At 40.3% G+C, this 19,599-nt stretch overlaps 1 protein-coding gene across 1 annotated transcript in view; it reads left to right on the forward strand.

Moving 5' to 3' along the window:
* The window catches only part of LOC124297125 (somatomedin-B and thrombospondin type-1 domain-containing protein-like), a 41,748-nt gene extending 22,589 nt beyond the window's left edge, over positions 1 to 19,159 (forward strand). The window contains exons 2-5 of the mRNA XM_046747785.1: positions 8,411 to 8,605; positions 13,980 to 14,100; positions 16,193 to 16,269; positions 18,557 to 19,159. Coding sequence (XP_046603741.1) covers positions 8,411 to 8,605; positions 13,980 to 14,100; positions 16,193 to 16,269; positions 18,557 to 18,768 — 605 coding nt within the window. The 3' untranslated portion in view covers positions 18,769 to 19,159. The remainder of the gene's footprint in view (positions 1 to 8,410; positions 8,606 to 13,979; positions 14,101 to 16,192; positions 16,270 to 18,556) is intronic.
* Positions 19,160 to 19,599: the final 440 nt, after the last annotated feature.

Raw genomic sequence — 19,599 nt, forward strand, 5'->3', positions numbered from 1 at the left:
GCTCGTTGCGGTGTTGTAAATGCGAAATAAGGATAGCATGCTAGAAGTGAAGTTTCTTTGTCGCACATATTGAATCTATGACGTGACAATTAATGTGGCTATTTACCCATTTTGGACTTACATATGTCCTTATCTCAGATTGACATAAAAATTTTAAATCAGAAGTTTTCGAGATCATTTATTACGAATCTGAACTCAGAATTTCGGAGTTCGAAATAGCTAATCCACTGTGGTAGACGAAAATGTAAGGTTTTCAGCGGAACGGATCCAAAGTCAGCTATTTCGAATTGTTTTTTCGAAAATATTTTTTAGTTTTTACTTCAGATTCGGAATCATAGACCTCAGGAATTCCCCATACTCGTCTTCATTTGAATCAATTAAGTTCTTGGATTTTCGTCTGCCGTATTGGGTCCGCCATTTTAGACTCTGAAATTGTTTGTTTAAATTCGTAATCAGTTACATTAAAAACTCGCAGTTTTCAAACTTGGTGTCAATCCAAGATGAGGAAAAATTTATCCCCTAAATGGGTAAACAGCCCCATCAATTTTTACAACATACCTAGTTTCAATACGCGCGATAGAGAAACTTCACTTCTACTTTGCGATTCTTATTTTTCATGCGCAATAGCGCGAGAGAGTTCTGATTCGCAAGTTACTTTACGGGACACCCTGTATACAAAAATTCTCCCTGTACCCAAGGGTAATATCCGTAAGCGAACTTCATATGGTATGGAAGACGACGTGAAACCTGAAATATTAACTGAAAATATTTGTCGAACTTTACCGTCCTACGGTTTTCGTCATTCTATCACTATTTCCGGGCGAATCAACAGTCTCGGTTTGTCAGTCTTCGAGATTGAGATTGAAAAATTATCTGTAATTTACTTTCGCAGGCAATTTTTTGCTGCCCTCGTAATTCAGCTTTCATATTCACTGTCGACATCTGCGAGTCGGGTTGCGACCTCGGCTCGTCATTAATTTTGCCGTCACGTTGGTTATACGGATACATACCCGACATTCGGGGATCCGACGGAATATATTCGCATCTGGACTTGGGTAGGCTTTTTCTTGCGGGTTGAACGTCCTCCTCCTTGAACGGCTCGTGGGAGAAATAATTTTTTTTTTTTTTGCCCTGAGTTGCCTAAGCAATTTAGAATACAAGAAGACGCACGTCTGGCTTCAGCGTCGTCATCAGACTCAAGTTATGTGTGCCAGGCTGCAGATAATTGTCTGCGTCCCGTAGATAGCAATTAAAATTGCAGGCGCATTGCAATTTATTGTAATCAAACGAATGCAATGTGCAGGCGAATTGCTTCTCACGACATGTCGCGACCTCTTTATGACTGGCATACATTAAATGACTCAGCCAATGTAGTTATATCTACGTATATTGCAGTGCTGGTGAAATGGGTTCAGGAAGGAATCCGTAAGTGTATAATTTGACAAAAAGAAGAATCTGAGAAAGACTTCAGCGAAATTATTTTATGGCTTAAAGATTTTTTTTTGTTACCACAACTCAACATATATATTCTCAAGTGTAAAGTTTCAAAAACTTGAAGTTAATTGAATTGATCGTAAGTTTATCATTAACTGTAAATTCGAGTGAGTGGAGAGGATATCCATATATATTTCGGGGGCCACCGATAATTATTAGTCAGAGCAATGTGATCTTTCCTTTTATTCATGCTTAAGAAATGACCCAAGTGACAGACGCTTTACTGACAATGAGAAAACTCAGGAGAAGCCCAAAAACGGTATCAACCATCTGACAACTGATTTGATCGGTAGATTAGATTCACATCTCTGCGATTGTATCTCGGGTCACGATTTCATTGTCGTTTTGACCTCTGGTCCATTGACGCAGCTTGATAGTCGGTCGTTGAGTCGGTTCGTTGCTGCAGGGGTAGAAAACTAACGGCCTGTGAAATTGACATTTGCTGAGGATAAATCGGTCGAACTTTAGGGAGAAGTTCAATATCACTTGAGCAGTAATTCTCTGCGATTTTACCCTTTCCATCTTTAACCTGTACAGTAATATTCATTAAGGCTTTTTCTTTCCAGCTAATTTGTTTTCGGTCCGAGACAAAATACGAGTTCGCTTCTATACCAATTATGTGACAATGACTTCTAATTTCTCATATCGGTTGCGTCGCCAGTCATTGTCACGAAATTCGTATAGAATCGAACTCGCATTACGTTTCGAACCGCGAACAAGTTAGTTGGAAGAGAAAGTATTAATGTACACTTGGAGACAATGAATCTGAGACGGCTAATTTTTTACACTAGGCAGTTATGTTGGCAACACAGAGAAACCTACAGCGCCACCGTCGGCCGAGCGCGAAACAAACTCAATCTCAATAAACATAACATAACCCGTGACTGTCGAATCTAACCTTAGAATACCGCGGGGATAACGACTTGTTGGATTGAAACGTATTCTAAGGTTACATTCGACAGTCATGGGTTATGTTATGTTCATTGAGATTGAGTTTGTTTCGCGTTCGGTCCACTATGGCGCTGTAGGTTCCTCTGTGTTGCCAACATAACTGTCTAGTGGAAAAAATTAGCCGTCTCAGATTCATTGTCCCCAAGTGTACATTACTGCACATTGGACGAAGTATTCAGTGATGATTAGCGGTGAAGTGAGATAAAATTATAAAGATACTCTCACCAAGTATACTCTGATGATATATTTGGCATGAATTCGAGGGTACTAATTCTATGACGCCCGCGCGTGCTTTTTTTTTCTATCGTGACTTGCCGTCGACGCCCTTCTGCGTTTTCAGACCCTAGATGTAGCAGGATATTATGCGCCATAGCTTTGAACTGTATTACGAGAGAACACTACCACCCTCGCGCCAACATCCATTATAATAATAGACTTGGCAGGTAAAGCGGTCCTAAGATAAAACGGTCCCGGTCTTCCGGGTTTTCCCTCGCCCTATAGTTCTCGCCCTTTCCTTCCGTCGTCTGTCTTTTCTTTACTTCCTTACAGATCCCGCCAAGGCGATGCTCCGACAAATAAGTAACTTCGCGTCCCGAAATATATTTGACAAATCGCTAGGCTTTACCCTGTTCCACCATCCCGTTGGGGCTTTTTAAATTCAGAAAGCTACTCATATTTTATTATACGTTTAGGACATTTTTTAACGATTAATCTTGGCGTTTATTTTTCATTCTCCATTTCAAGACCTCCTGTCGATTGCTCGGAAGCGCTTTGAAATCGTGAATTGAAAGAATTGTGGCTATTCGTATACCTGAATGTTTCTTCATGTTTAGACCTTACATAAATCTAACGGTTGTGTAATCGATGCAATGATGGGAAGGATGGGAACGAACTCGCGGTAGGCTTATTTCCACGTAAATTGCAAAGAATATCATTGAGGCCGATAAATCGATTTTATATATTTTCTTCTGGTAGCAGAAGGTGAACATCACCCTGATGTGTTGGCGCGAAGAACGATGCGACTGATTCAGCATATCAAGTACGTTATCCGTATCGTCTGCACCCTCGTTTCGAACGGATTTTAAAGTATAATGTCGTATAGGTGGTGGAGGATCACGTGCCGTGTTATGTGAAAGAATTCGAGAGTTCTTCGCCGCCCAGGAAGCACCATATACCTACCGACACGGCAGTCCATGAATCGAGTGAACAAGTTCATCTCGTTGAATATGTCGATTCCCATCCTATCTGTTCAAGCGGACTACATTCATACATGCCTCGGAAAGACGGCGTTTCGAGGACTCGAGCGATGCTCCGCAAGAATTTTTTTAGCATCACTGTCGACTTTTTCGACGCTCCTTACTTGTATACGGACTGTCTTGTCATTCGTAAATAGTTAACCCGTAGCAGCTTTGCGTGTGAACAATGCAGATACTAGAGTGTACTCGAAATTTCGCTATCGTGCATATTGAAGTGACGTATTGAATTACCCATTTGGGGCATACGTTTTTCGTTGACTCCGATTGACAAAAACTTCGAAGACACGGATTTTCGAAATTCTTCATTACAAATCTGAAGTTGCATTTCGAATCTTTTAATTCCGACTTCAGACACGCAATCAGAGTACTAAAAAACCTCCGGGTACCAAGTTTCGTCCAAATCAAGTAATTTCTTGCACTTTTGGCCACCATATTGGATTCACCATTTTGGTATTAAAAATTTTGAGGCAGACTAGTAATCTGCAACTTCAAAAAAAAAACCTTAATTTTTCAAATTCTCGTCAGTCGAGGCAAGGAGGGAAATATATAGGTATATACTCCAAATGGGTTACTATATAACCACTTTGGTTTCATCAGAGCTTTGTCAGTTTGCACGATAGAATAATTTTACTTACTATCTACGAGTTACGGGACAAGTTATACATATGCCAGATGTCAATAATTTGTTGAACACAATGGGTGTATCTAAAAATGATCGGGCCGGGTGAAATATTGCAAAAATCAGAGCTTGTAAACAAGTATGATATAAGTATAAGCACATGGAAATAGAAGTGGGAATGTAAATCTACATTGGTAGTAGTAACTCTAAATACAAAGTTCAAAATCCGCCAGATTCCGTGTATGAGTGGTTCGGAGTTCCCGACGCTTGCAGACTCTCCAGAAGTGCCCTGCAGGGTTTGTTCCTATCTGTCTTGGGGCTAAACAAAGGCCCAGCCAACACGTAATAAATCACCTGAGAGCCTTCGGTGTAATTCACCTGCGGGAGCATTTTGCCCTGGCTCATTCCCAGACTTTGGTTCTTCAGGCTTCCCAAGGCACTCCTTCTTTATTCAGAATTGAACTTTCATTGTGCGTGAACCATGAGTATTGCGATTCACTGATTTCCGATGTTGATGTGGCAAATTTTAACCTACTCGATTGCCATTGTTCTGAAATTTTCAACTCCTTTGACACAACGATTTAGAAATTTATTGACAGACAATTCTGACTTGAGAAATTTACACGCTGTCATTACATTGCACTACTGGCGTTAAATAGATTACTCTCTACGGAAAAGACTGAGGAAAACGAAGGAACATTTCATTTCAAGGACTGTCCGAATTTGAAAATCTCGAACTGCTGGCCATGGTCATCCTGATGAGAATGACGACAATGTTTGGGCCGAGGCTTGTGCGGTGAGACGTCGTATTCAGCTGACGTGACATCAAGGCGAGTGGTGGAGTGAGGATGCAAGCGTTGGCAAAGATTAACCATCGCCATCTCAACGTCCTCTATAGCGACCTTGTCCTTCCCCGTGCCTTGGGCAAGCTTACGAGCATCCTCGAGAGTCTCCTCGATCATGTCTTCGAGGACGGAAGATAAGACCTTCTGCGCCTGGCTCGAGAGCATGTATTTGCGGCCCGACTTCCCGTAGAAACTCCCGCTGCTAGACATCTTGCATTTCACTGAAACACAGAGCACGTCATTTCCCGTAACATGACTCCTTCGGTGCAACACGAATCTCCGGAAATGTCCTTGACGGACGTTGTGCCATTTTGCATTTGGAAACGAAGAAGGTCATTCTAATTACTCGCGTATATCTACAGGACAATGTCCGTATTACACGAGTGGCGAGTGGATGAAGGCGTCATGCTTCATATAAGGGCGTGTTTCGAGTGTAGCTTTTGATTGATGTAGAACGTTTTTACAACTCCAACAGTTGCGGGTGTAATCGCTGAAGCGAGATAAGCCCTGCCGCGTATTTTACGTGACGCCGAGCGCAAGGGAAAGAGACGAAAATAAACGATATGAAACCGAGTGGATTCGGTGGGAAATAAAAGCATAGCCCAGGCTCGTGGCATAATCGCTGGAATTTTGTGGTAAACTCGCTACGCGCGACGCGCCCTTATGTTCGAGCTTTGTGTATATAATACCAACGCTTTTACCATGAACGTCGAAGCAGGAATACATTGTATTGTATATATATATACGTATATATAACGTACATTTGGCTGTTGCCATTCTCATGGCGGCTTTAAAATTGATCAAGTTAAGGAGAATATACATGTTTGAGGTTACAATACCTCTCCCGTGTCGTTTGTCTGGTCGCAGTTTATGCGAGGTTCCGTGCCAATCTTCGGAAGATGTCTTGCGCGACATTGTCCAAGACTATGATTGAAATTTTAAATAAAAATGACAAATACTGGCTTCTAAATAAGAATTTTAGATACGTTAGTGCAGAAAATTGAAAAACAAAAAAATAGAGGAAAACGATTCGACCAGTTGACTAGCTATATATCTTTCATGGCCAAGCAGTAATCACGAGGTTTAAAATTTGTCGCGAGATTGAAATCCTCTGAAAGTCAGGTAATTCCAACACCATCGCAACGCTCCGAAAATGAGCTTTAGTCCGGGAGTCGGTGAACTTTTTTCGGAACTTATTTTCGTACACCATATTTATAGTAGTTTCGGGTCAATTGATGATGTTTTTCAACAAACCAACAGTCTGGTTGTTGATTTCCGATGGAATCAATGAGTGAAATATACAAACTCATGCTACTTATTTTCGTAAGGATGAAACTTGTTGCGTAATTACTAATATTTTAAAACTTCATAAAAAAGCAGTCTGGCTGGTTTCCGGAGTTGGAAAGTCAGTTTGGTAGGTTTTTTTTATTTAAAAAAACCGGGTTCTTTTTTAGATGGCTGGAACTTTCTTTAGTATGGACGAAACTCGTTGTACTAGTTAGCATTACAACAAAACTCAGTAGAAAAGCAGTTCGGCCGGTTTCCGGAGTTGGGAGCTGACAGACATTCGAAAATCGTTTGAAAATTTGTCAGATGGTTAAATGCGTTGTGCAATTATAAAAAAAAAGCAGTTTGGCAATCATTCGAGGTCACTTGAGCCTTGCCAGGCTGACCGGAAGATGCGTAACCTGGTAACTTCTAGGCGATCGTTATATTAATTAACGTTTGTGCCTAATTTCGAGCGTTCTAAACGTCACCTCGGACGATACAGAGACGACTCGCGTTGTATTTGCTATTTTTTATTTTTTATTACTAATTGACATCTTGAGAGTAAGCATGTGCATGTATTCTCATGCAAGCATGCCATATAGCATATTTTTATACCATGAAATGAAAGCATAATCTATATACCAGAATATTGTGAAATGTAACGAGGGATGATTTTTTTCAATGAGCATTAATTTTTTTTAAGCTGCTACTGGTACATTTCGAAATGCAAAATTTATAAAAATATGATATCATTTTTTAAATCTTATTCCGCGTCCGCTTCTTCTTCTGCTTCATCCAAACATTTATCATCACTAACGTCATTATCTTCATCCGAATCATTTCCGTGTCGTCCAACATCATCTTCATTATCATCCGCATTAAAATGGTTTTTGTAAATTTTTGTTCGAAATTTATCAACTTGGATGGAAAGCAGAATCGAATTGCTTTAAACAATGCATATAAACGTGGCAAGGCCAAGCCGAACCGAGGTACTTTGTGAACTACATACAATTCCAGAATATTCGCGCAATTCCAGTCTGGCAAGGCTTTGGTGATTCAGAATAGTAGTTAAATTGTAATCTATCACATGGAAAAAAAATTTTGTGCGAAATTAAGGCTGTACTCAATGTATAGGCGCAAATGTTAGTATAACTATCGTCTATAATTTACTAGGTTACGCATCTTCCGGTCAGTCTGGCAAGGCTCAAGTGAATGAATAGCCAAACTGCTTTTTTCGGTAATTCTACAACGCAATTAATGATCTGACAAATTTTCAAAAATGCGAAGATTAGTTCTATAAGTTATTCTCCCCTTGGGTCTTTCAGGTGCCAGACTAAGTTCCTATCTCCAGAAATCAGCCAGACTGCTCTTTTATGATCACCTTCATTGGTAAATCAAGTAGTTTTCTTTCAAAAATAATGTGAATGCATTTACGTTTTTTTTTTTTTTTCACTTTTTCAAATGCCCTCCCCCCCCCACGCTGAATCCATCGGAACTGAATGAGAAGACTATTAGATTTTTTGATAAGCATTTTCAATTGAACCCAAAAAACCGTGGTTATTGCGTGCGAAAATAAGTTCTAAAAGTATTCACTCGTTCCCGGACTATTCCAATTGGTTTCGTTCGAAAGTGTAAAGTACTTTGAGCACCTTTTATCGGACCGACTCGACACGTTTATTCATCCAACAACCGTATGAATAACTGAAAATTATCGACGCGTCGAAATAATTATTTCCTGTGTGAAGTTTGGGTACTGTCAAATTATTCCTACGCATTATAGGCAGAGCATTGATGTCAATGGAGATTAAAATTGAACGAAGTAACTCAACGAATTGTATCAAACACGAAGACCACAATCTTTACCCTGCAATTCGTAACTAATACCTCCAATGTCACCCGCAAAGCAAGTCACGTTTCGGAAGAAATTCTAAACGAAAGTCCCATACTCAACGTCACTTTTTCATATTGTTCTTCAGTTGTGGACTGCGTTGTCTCTGCCTGGGGACCCTGGTCGACGTGTGACAGTGAATGCGGCCCCGGAGCGCAAACACGGTCAAGGATGGTCGAACGCGCCGCTGAAAATGGAGGACAACATTGCCCTCAGTTGGTCCAGCACAGGGGATGTCAAGGAACGAAGTGTAACAGGCGAAATCCGAAATCCGCTTTGAAAGGTAAGATGCAAACAAGGTTGCATGATGGTAGCGATATGTATTACAGACTTAGCAGGGTACGTTTGATCGATCATACACCGGGTGACTTACAAGTGTATTTATATTCGTAGGATCAATGGCTTCACTCTGAAGTTACAGACCCATAATTCAACGTTCTTTGTATCGGCACTATTCCCGTAATCTCAAGATTGGCGAGTCCCGTTCGATTTTTTAAGTTCACGGTTGTTTTGTTCCGGATGATCCGACGACCTTCCTTTGTTATAGGCCAATGGAGATAGAGACAGACGGAAATTAATCTGTATTCAAAGGTACGTCGACGGTTGGCAAGGTTCTCTCCCGCGGTTTTGCCGAGACATTTAAGTGGATCAATATTCCGGCGGTGCTTTAGAAATTACACGTAAAGGCAGTAAACAATGGGAGGGTGGTGGTACACGGCAGTAGGTATAGTGCTCATGTGCTATTGTGAGTTTACTCTCCAAGGTCTGTGACGGGACATTTCAAATCCTACGGGGACAGCCGCGTGTCAATTAGGTTTCCGGTCTAAAGAACATCGTCTCTAAAGACCTCCTCTGGGTAACAACAACGGCGAAACTCTAAAGAGTCAACAGTGATGGCCAACCATTGGCAAATGGCTACGGTGTAATCTTCGTTCTCGTTCCGATACCATGTATGTACCTGAAGCTCCGATCGATCCAGTTTCATCTAAAACTGAAGTTGTTGCTGATTCTGCGATTTCATGATAAACTCTTGAAGAATGAATGTTAACTCACTGCAATCAGTATAGCTATTTGAGAGTATGAAATGCTGGAATTGTGGCTATATGCCGCATTGATTTGTTCGTGCATTATTCGAACTCTTTTCTACCAAACTCGATCAAACGAAACCTAAGGCTCGTCTCATACCAACCCATTGCTGCAGATACATTTCTAGCACTACGTGCTTTTGTACCGTCTGCAAGAAATCCCTAGCCTGTGATTGGTTTGCCCGGGGGGTTTCCATCGCCGCGGGGGCTGCAATTGGGTGCCAATTGCGTTTCAGGATCAGGAAAGACGTTTGTCCTTGCGTAAGAAATCCCTCAGCCAACAACAGGGACGATACCCTGGAGATTCGGAGGGCGCGTAGTGAGAACGCGGACCATTTATATAGGGATATAGGTATATCACACCCCTGGTATACATTGCAGATAGTTCCAAGGGTCTCGGGGTGTACGACTTGAAGTGTATAACACGCCCAGACAATCGGTGGCTGACTTTGGGGCGAGAGAAGGCCTGTTAGCGAAGTCATTGGACCGCGCTTAGGACGCTTCGCGGTCTGCACGATCGGCTGGAAGGGTAAAGGGGTTTTCGAAGGGGGGCGATTCGACTGATTGCGATAAGGATCGACATGGGAATCCTCTTAGACGCCTAATTCCCCTGATGCTGCTGCTCCCGCTACCTGCTCATTCACTCGACTAGCGATCAGGATGCCCTCAGCGTCTGTCGAAGATGCTGCACGTAGATAGCCGTCTACGAGGACTTTCCCGCTTCAACCTCTGCCCACCGCGGAGGCGAATATCCCCGGGGACAATTTGTTTCTTGATTACATGGGAACGCGAGATTGTTGAGCAAAAAGAATTTGGGGTTTTCTCATGCTGAGAAATTTACCCGTCGCAGCTAGACGTCATCTGTGCCGTGAAGCGTAATTACCATTTTCAGCTAATTACAGCTGTAATTTTTGTCAACCTGTTTCTCTTTGATGGCCGGGGTAATGAGCTGAAATACGAGTCCTCCTCTCTCATCCTTTTGATCGTAAATTACCTTTTGTCTTTTTTGCTGAGAATTCAGCGTTATTTATTCACTACCGCTATCCGTTGAAATATGTATTATTATCTCGTGATGTTCACGCGAGCTTTGCTGATTTAGGACTTTTGACAAACGTGGGGCGCTCCGCATCATAAACATGATTTTCTCGTGATTCTTGAGTATTCAGCAAAACGATATGTCGTCTGGGAGGCGTTATTTCGCTGCAGAGATTCTTGGGAGCTCAGCAAAAAATATGTCTGGACGACGTGTCTGTGAGATTTATGCCGTGTGGTCTGATCTCTGTTACATCGCACCACAGAACTTGAACAGTCAAAGAAAGTAGGTACAAGCCAAGTGGTTCAATTTCAAATAACCAGGCTAGTTCAAAAATTATAATCAAGTCCAAAAACGTGTATGGTTTTCGTAAAATTGCGTAAAATTGCTCATACCAAAATACCCAAATGCGAAGAGGAAATGACTCCAGATTTGAATGACACAATAATTTTTTGAGTTAAATTGATATAAATAATTTCATGTAATTTAACTTAACGTTTTTATTTCCTGTTAATTCAAATGAATATTTTTTTTTAATTTAACTTACTTTATATTTCATTTCAAGTTTTTCTTTCTCTAGAGAAATAATTTCGGCACGAATCGAAACTAATTCAATTCATTATTTCTGTTGATTTTTAATAATCCAGTTAATTTTCATGAATTCAAGTAAAGTATATCTAATTCAAAAATCTATTAACACATCAATTCAGCGAGTTATTTCAGGATGCGTTAAATAATGTGATTCCATTGCCTCACTCAATTAATTTGTGTCGAGTTTTTCTTTTCGCCTGCTTGTCAGTTTCCTCGATTCATTGTCAGTTGTTGTCAGATGCTAGTTATCAAAATTCGCAGACGCCTATAGGTTATGTTACATTGAAATATTTACCCCTATTGACAGTTTCCATCGGGGCCCAATAACGTAAAGTTGGCCAGCCTGTCTAAATGGACGAATAACTTGGAGAATGCGTACTTTGGGTGTGCAATTTCTTGTGACAAATTCACGCTATCGGGACTTCTTAACCAAAGAAAGGAGAAAAAGAAGAAGAATGAGAAGAATTTTACACTATTAGATAAAGATACCAAAGTGAATTCGAAAAGTTTTTGGTCATTGGTTTACACTTCTACTTGGCTGAAATTGAAGTTAGATTAAGGTTTAAACGGAGCAATCGTACATTACGTACAGAATGGAATTCGATTCAGGAGATTATACGATAAACTACAGTAGAAGCTTTGGGTTACGCCTTGCGCTCCCTCATTTAATCTATGGCGACGCACCTCGTTGAACGGTGAAGTAAACCTGTGAGTATCACGTGCTTATACACAGCATCGTTTGCCCGGTTTCAAGCATCTTTTAACAACGGTAATGAGGTAAAGGAATGGTTGGAATACCTTGTTGAAAGTTTTGCGCAGGGGCTGCTGGAGGAATTGGAAGAGCACGTGGGTTGTTTGTTGGGTATGTACGTTGGGTATATCCAGACTCTGGATATTAGGGAATGGCATGAGGGTTGCCGTGCCCTCGTCCAGGCGAGCTTTGCTCTTATTTATTTCTTATTCACTGAATATTTGTTATAGCCACGGTCTTACATACAGGTCTGGACCAGCCCCTGAAACTCACCACTGCTCGTATACTAAAAATTGTACGCGTCTTGTCCCCGTTTTTTAGTTCCTCTACGCGGCGCTAGTAGACTTCTGACACGCTCGCTGCCCTCGTTGACCGCGCGCAAGCTCGTCAGGTAACTACTAGCGCTACTAGTGGTGGAAATTGGCGGCAGAATCGAGCGACATTTTGCGAAGCACTTTTAGCAGCGTGTGTCAGGGAGCTGGTCTGGATACTCGTCACAAAATCAAGTGGTGGGGGTAGGACGCTTATGGAAGCACTGGAGTAGTTCGTAATCCCGTCACTACTCGTCTCTGCGATCTATCCGCCTACTGCGTATTCTCAAACCTAACCTCAAAATCCTCGTGTCGTATATTGTGCTCTGTTGTGCTCTCATACGTTGTGTCTTGCTTTGGTTGTGCTTAAAAATATAATTAAAAAAAAAGAAAACATTGAGGTGACAGAGATTGAAAAGCTAGCGCTGCCGCTATCTCGCTTCCCCCACCCATCGTCATCACGCCGGAGTTTAGATCGCAGCGATGACAGTGGGCGATACATGAACTACACGTCTGGCATCCATAAGCGAACTACCCACACGACGGGAGTTTCCAGACCAGTATGTAAGACCGTGGTTATAGCTGATATACTGGGTTATTTCTGTGATGCTCCCCCCACTCCACTCCCTTAGGGGCTCCTAATTATAGGCAACCAGGGCACAATACCACTATGAACAGTTCCGATGCTCTTTTGTTAGCACGCGAATGGTGTGCCCTCGGCGAAACTCGGAGCTGCTCAGAGTGCAATTGTACCCTGATTTGCCTATACTTAGGGGTCCCTACGGGGCGCATCACAGAAATAACCCGACATGCTTCGATTGTGAATCTGTCAGTGTTCTACCGGTGAAGTGAAGGATAAAAGAGAAGAGGTCTCGTTTCAGTGAACGTACCGAGTAGATGTATTATTTGTGGTTGCTGTACCATTTTTAGCCACCTTTATAAAATCATGAACTTTTTAATTTGTCTGTTAATTTCTTCGATTACATAATTCATGGATGAAGTTTGTCACTAAACAAGTATTGGACGGAAGTACAGATACCTCGGTGTTTATGTAGATCGAAACTGCTCTGTACCACTTGTGCAGGACGTAATCACCGATTATATTTATATTACATATAAATGAATACCAATATCAAGGTATCAAGGGGACCAAAACCGTGACATCTAGACTTCTTATTTTTTTCTTTACACTTGGGGCGAGATGAGCTAGAAACAAAGAAATAGAATAACACCTTTTCTCTTCAAAAAGTGTTCTACCCGACGACTTGGTCGAGTAATCGCTGTGAACTATATGTATAGCTACTCGTACGGAGGTTCAGAGTTGCGAGAATCTTTTCAAGGAATTTGTTCGTGTCGCTGTAGTCTGAAAAAAGAGCGGTAAAACACGCGCTGCTTCGTGTTCCGGAATTCCATTCTCGTACGGGATATTTTCTCGTTCTCAAGAGTTGTTACAAGATCCGATATTTCAATGAGTCTGAAATTGTAGATTTCACAAGGGACGTATATTCTGTTTATTATGTTAAATAAAATTATTTTATTATTATTATAGAATAATATATCATCAAATTAGAATTATTTCTGAACAAAACTCAATCGGGGGAAAGTTTTACTGTTTTGCCTGAAATTGGAGAGATAAAAAGTCTTGGGGAGTAATACAATTTTCCGAAGGAAAAGTTTTAATTACGTTTACCCAGTCGAGTACGTTGAAATATACCCGTGATGCGTCAAGATATGCTAAGATGATCCCAGCTTTAATAGGCATAAACAAGAAGATGACTTTAATTCTACATTTCCGATAATGTAAATCGTCCGAATCGCTGATATTGGAAAACTACAACCCTTTATATATTACTGGTATGAAATCCCGTTTTGTTTTCTGTTCGCAGAAGTCGCCTTACTCCTACCTGCTGAGCTCAGTGAAACACGCCATGCTAATGACAGCAATGACATCCGCAGCAACCTTCGTCTCCGTTATCAAGATGATCCGGAGCATGACGCCTCGAAAGAGTAAGTGTATGTCAATACAGAAATGGAAAGTTCTTATTACGAATTAAGGATAAATGGGCACCATTGTCCGAATAAACAATTAGGAAATGAGAAAAACTGTTTAAAATATCTCCAAAAATGTTGTTGGCGACAATGGTGGTGAAGGCTAATGAAACAACATCTCTACTACGTAATAGGAATGAATACGACCAATTTCGAATAAGAGAGTTTAGATATCAATAGTTTGACTAGAGGTTTTATGTTTGGAACGTTGAAAATAATTAAACTCTAAGGTGTTTCATCCGATTCGAATGTTTTTGGACTCATTTTACTTGCTGACCAGATCTCTACGAATATTTTGAAAAATATTCGAGAGATCTCACAGTACGACACAGTTATAGCCTGCAAATGTAATCGTTGACGAACATCTGTTGTTCTGTACTTGCACAAATATATTTCCACTCATTCTGAAGACGATTATTTGTAAAAATCTTTTCAGGCGATCTCTAAAGGTCTCCACGGTGAACGACATACCACTAAAAACATTCGAATCGTACCAAAAGTATCAAAGTTTTATTATTTTGAACGTCCTGATTATGCAACCTTTCTTCAAATCATTGGTCTATTAGCTTGTGTTATTCGAAATTGATCAAATTTGTTTCTATTAAATAGCAAAAGTGTTGCTTTATTCGTTTAAACCAAAAATATAGCGAAAAATACTGCAGAAGATATTTGAGACAGTTTTTCTCTCTTTCTAACTTTTTATTCGAACGGTTTGGGTGGTTCATCCTTAAACAGATGCGGTGAATAATTCCATCGGGCGTGTAAATCATCTATGAAGTTTATCTTGTGCTTCAGCGTCAATTTTGGTCAATAATTTGGCGCATCTACAGACTTGTGCTCCAGTGTTGTATATTATATATACATAGGTATAGACGGCTGAGTTTATGTTTGGAGTAAAATCGATATTCCCAGGGGGTTATGCCTTCATGTGGTTAACCACGCTGCGGCATAATGGCGCGAAATGCGAATACTCGCTTTTATGCATCATTACATCTAATACAATTCTTGACACTCGATTACCATGCCGCCAAAAGTATTATAAGTATAACGACGCGTTCCATTCTCTCGGCAACCGGTGACTGTTAAATTTGACAGGAATTTGTGGCACTTTGAATGCAAGTTTCTATAAGATGGATTCATTCATCTTCTCAAGGACTCCGGAAAGGTCTACTAAATCCGGAAAATATTAAAAGACCGAGTACAACTGCACACATCCTTATCCTTTCAAGCTGAATTCATATACGTACATTACCCATATTATCTGAGTGTCGCAATTCGCGAACCCGGTGTTTTGTGCAGATATCCCGGAAAGTCCGTCGAGACGCTGCGCTATCAAAATGCTTTCTCGCCGAACGGCGGGGGTCACTGGGCTGAAACAAATTGGAAAGATATTTTTACGCCTCAATTCCGTTTACATTTATCTTTATCATTTCAGTGCGCTAATATTTTATCGGAATATTAAATTATTATAGATACTACTGTGTACAATTTTAAGCGATTTATTTATAACTACAGCAATGCTAGACAACTTTATTATCATTTTCTTATAGATGCATATTCGTTAACGTCGTGCCGTGCAGGAGAAACGAGTTCGGAGAATCATTTATTTGCCAGCTTTTCAGACCCGGGAATTGCGGAAAATTGATGGCAAGTTGTCTGCAAGCTTCGTCGTGGCATTGCGAGTTTAACAAAGCGAGGCGATTTCTGCGGAAAGATTGTTAGAAATCAACCAAAATACCGCGAGTATACAAACTCTTGGATTGTATAATTAACGGGCAGAAATTTTCATTGAAACTTTTCGCGCTTCCACAGGTATTCCTTCCACTGATTAAACAAACTTTTCCAATGGTTGGTTATTGAAATTTTATTCGAACATACCTCTGAGTTTTCTTCCATTAGATGGCAACACTTTTCTGTGCGTAACACTAAACTCGAGGCAGCGTTCTCGAATTGGAGTTTCGTATTTCCCGAAAGTTATTTATACTCTTATTATTATTGCTCCACGGAATTTCATCACGAAGCTAATGTTTACTTTTATTATTTGTTTCAGATACTGTGTTACATTTACCGTGACTAAAGCTTCGAAAGCTTGTTACAAGGAGACCAGCCTCGCAGGGCTAACGGAAGGTAATTTGAGATGCTTATAATATAATATAATATACCGTATGTAAATACGAATATCATACTTTATACAAGAGCGAATGATTAACTGAAAGATTACCGGCGAAAATGTCGAACCCTTTTTTATTGAGCAAGGTATGACGGAGATTGTAGGGGCGATGAAAGAAATTACTCTATCTGCAAGAGAATGTTTGTTTCCCTTGATTAATCTAAAAGGAGTGAAATACGCAGGCTTATTTGACAAGGTAATACTTCAAGCAGAATTTTGTACACGGAATGCTTTTCTACCGAACTAACAATAAGCTTTGCCAGTGGGATTCGAATTATTCCGAAAATTAATTCATCTTGGTGCTACGGGTTCGCCGGGTTTCATTAATTAAATTCACGCCACAACATTAATCTCGATGTATAGATGGAACTTGGAGAATTCTTTTCTTCACGTTATCCAAAACTCCGATCACACCCAGCAGATATATTTTTATTAATTTTAAACATGGTCCGCGAACGTGTAATAGATATATTTGAGATTGGTAAAAGCGTGGTGAGAATTGTCGTAACATAATGCGGAAAGTAAATTGAAATAAAGAAAAAAATTGTCAAGTGCTCGGAAATTCACTCTTTTTCGTGATTCTCCGTTTAAACAGGCAGAGGTGAATTCCCTGCGCCTTCCTGCCACGTGAAACAAGCGGAGGCCTAATTTTGTTTGCATGTTTCGCGAGGCGAAGAACCAGCTCTGGCGATGCGTGAAATACACGTCTCCATCAATCCCGCCATCCCCCCCTCTATCTGCACTCCGTGTTCCAACCGAAGTATATTTCATGCCACCGACGAGAAAAATGTAAAAAAAAAACGGAATAAAGTAAATAAAACACCCTTTCCCGTGAAATATATTCTCGCTCACATTTCAGAAGGGTGCGCCGTTGATCAATTAACCATTATGGATCGTCATAAATATAATTAATATTTCACCACACTCTATACACGCTATACGATAAGTCGCTACACTCCGGCAGAAAATTTTAACCGTCGTTAATGTTTTTAGACATAACTTAAGGACGTGTGAGAAAAAGATTTACGACGTGTAAATGATCAAGCTTTTCTAATGCTAAGCAACAAAGAAAAAAAAAAAAAAGGAAATCTTCGTGACGTAGGAAAAATATTTCAAACGCTGAATTATAAATTGAACTACCTCATTCATTATATTAACAATTTCGGAGAAATAACATTAGTCTAACATCTTTTAGTAAAAAACCCATATTGTTGATCATTCGATCCTGATTCACAGTATCTCTCATTTTATTCGTTAATGAGTTCTCCGTAGATCGTCTGAGTTAATTTTTGGGTAACAATAATGTATTTATTACTAAATCACAAGTTTATGACCTGTAAATTGTAACGATTGTATATGTTCGGTTTTTTTTCCCTAATACACATGTTCAAGAAAAAAAAATCTTTGACAAATTGTGGTGTGTTCATTTTCGAATAAAACTAACTTGTTTCTCCGAAGTTGTTAGTTTCTACAGAGTTCGCCTCAATAGAAAGTGAGGCCTAACTTATTCTAACTTACGGGGTTATACAGTCACTCACCTTCTGCGTTCTTATCAGAGGATCATGCGTCGTAATATCGGACTGCGCTTGACTAATTCCAACCTTAAAGGTGCGAATCCCTTAAATTTAGTTTCTGGACGAGTACTTTTCTACTTATTTAGATAATTTTTCTTTGGAAACGAATTCTATAGGATCGAACTCTGCAGGATAAAATTTCTGTGGAAAAGATTATATTTATCATTTCAGGTTAAATGTTTTCTGCAGGGCCGCAGACTGTAGGACAGATTTCTATAGAACCAGTTTATCCCCATATTATCGGGTTAACCAGATCCCACATAGTTAACTTGGTGTTTGAATAAGACTTCCAAACTTTGTCATTTACTACCCGATGACTGATGATTGTTACGAGTTATTAGAACGACATACCATCAATTCGTCACTCGACCCGGCAGAGGTTGACATCTTGTGCGATTTTCGCGTAAGTTGGCTCCCCTGCCTTGCAGACTAAAATATTACCGCGTTACGATCTCGCGCACCAATAGGGCTGAACTATTCTGCGCATGCGCCGTCGGTTATTCAGCCCTCCAAACTTTCGCCGTTTCTCCCCGTTATGTAACTAGATTTATAGCTTTAGTAAGACTATCCGTAATCCTTCGTATGACATATCGAGTTACGATCATCCGAAGACGGCAAGGTAAATATCTCGTAGCTGAACGTTGACTAGATGTGATAATCGTTGTTCCAGGTGCTCACGTATGTGTTCAGTGTCAAACGCAGGCTTTGAGACGCGTGCTGGACTGGCGATGCGAAGGAGACGGTGGCGCTGAGGCGATGATCACCAGGTGGAGCATGCTGTCGTCGGCACATTGCCACGGTAAATGGCTCCGAACATCGAAGACAGGGCCGAAATGCGACACTTCGGTCTGCCAACCCCAGCCGCATTTCATTTTCGTTTAGATCTGCAGCGGTGTCTTATATAACGAGTTGCAAGAACCCGGACCGAATAAATTTGGTTCAATGAGTTGCCTTTCCTTATAAAATCTCCAATGCGTCTGCCTCAATTGTCCACAATCCTCCGTCGAGATTCTCCTTTTCCATGAATCTGGAATCTTTTTATCCTATCCCATAATGTTATAGGCTCCTTTGCCATCCTTTATTATAATATTACTGTGAAACCGAAAACCTTAATCCAATGTAAATGTTAATCATCGAAGAAGTGATTATCGTCGGAAAAAGTTTACTATTTCCTCCAAGTAAAAAAAAAAAAACAAAAGAAAAAAAACTACAAAAAACAAGTAATAATAAATAATTATTAATAATAATAATAATAATAATAATAACAATAATAGTAACAATAATAATCTGTAGTGACTCGATAATTGAGAGAATATTTTTGGACCTATACATGTATGTATGTACACTATGTATCTACGCAAAGCAAGTAAATTTTTTTCGTGAAAATTTCGCAAGTCTGGGAAGGTATAATAAGAAGTATATTAAAAAATATCGCATCATTTTCATCGGGTCTGAGAAAAGGTACAAGTTTCGAGATCTCTTTTTGCATTTCTTATTCCTCTGGGTTAGTTCTAGTTCCGGTGAACTGTTAACTCGTATCCTCTGCGAAAGTATAGAGCGAAGTCTGTTGACCCGAGTTGCGGGGTCGGTGTTATATATCCTGGGGGAACGATTTTGATAATTTATTAAAAGTACTGGGTACAGCACAGAGGCTGAGTTATGACTTTTTGATGGGGAGACGTGAGCTAAATCGTTGACGGCGACGCAACGCGT

This window comes from Neodiprion virginianus, chromosome 2, assembly GCF_021901495.1.
Source record: "Neodiprion virginianus isolate iyNeoVirg1 chromosome 2, iyNeoVirg1.1, whole genome shotgun sequence".
Taxonomy (NCBI): domain Eukaryota; kingdom Metazoa; phylum Arthropoda; class Insecta; order Hymenoptera; family Diprionidae; genus Neodiprion; species Neodiprion virginianus.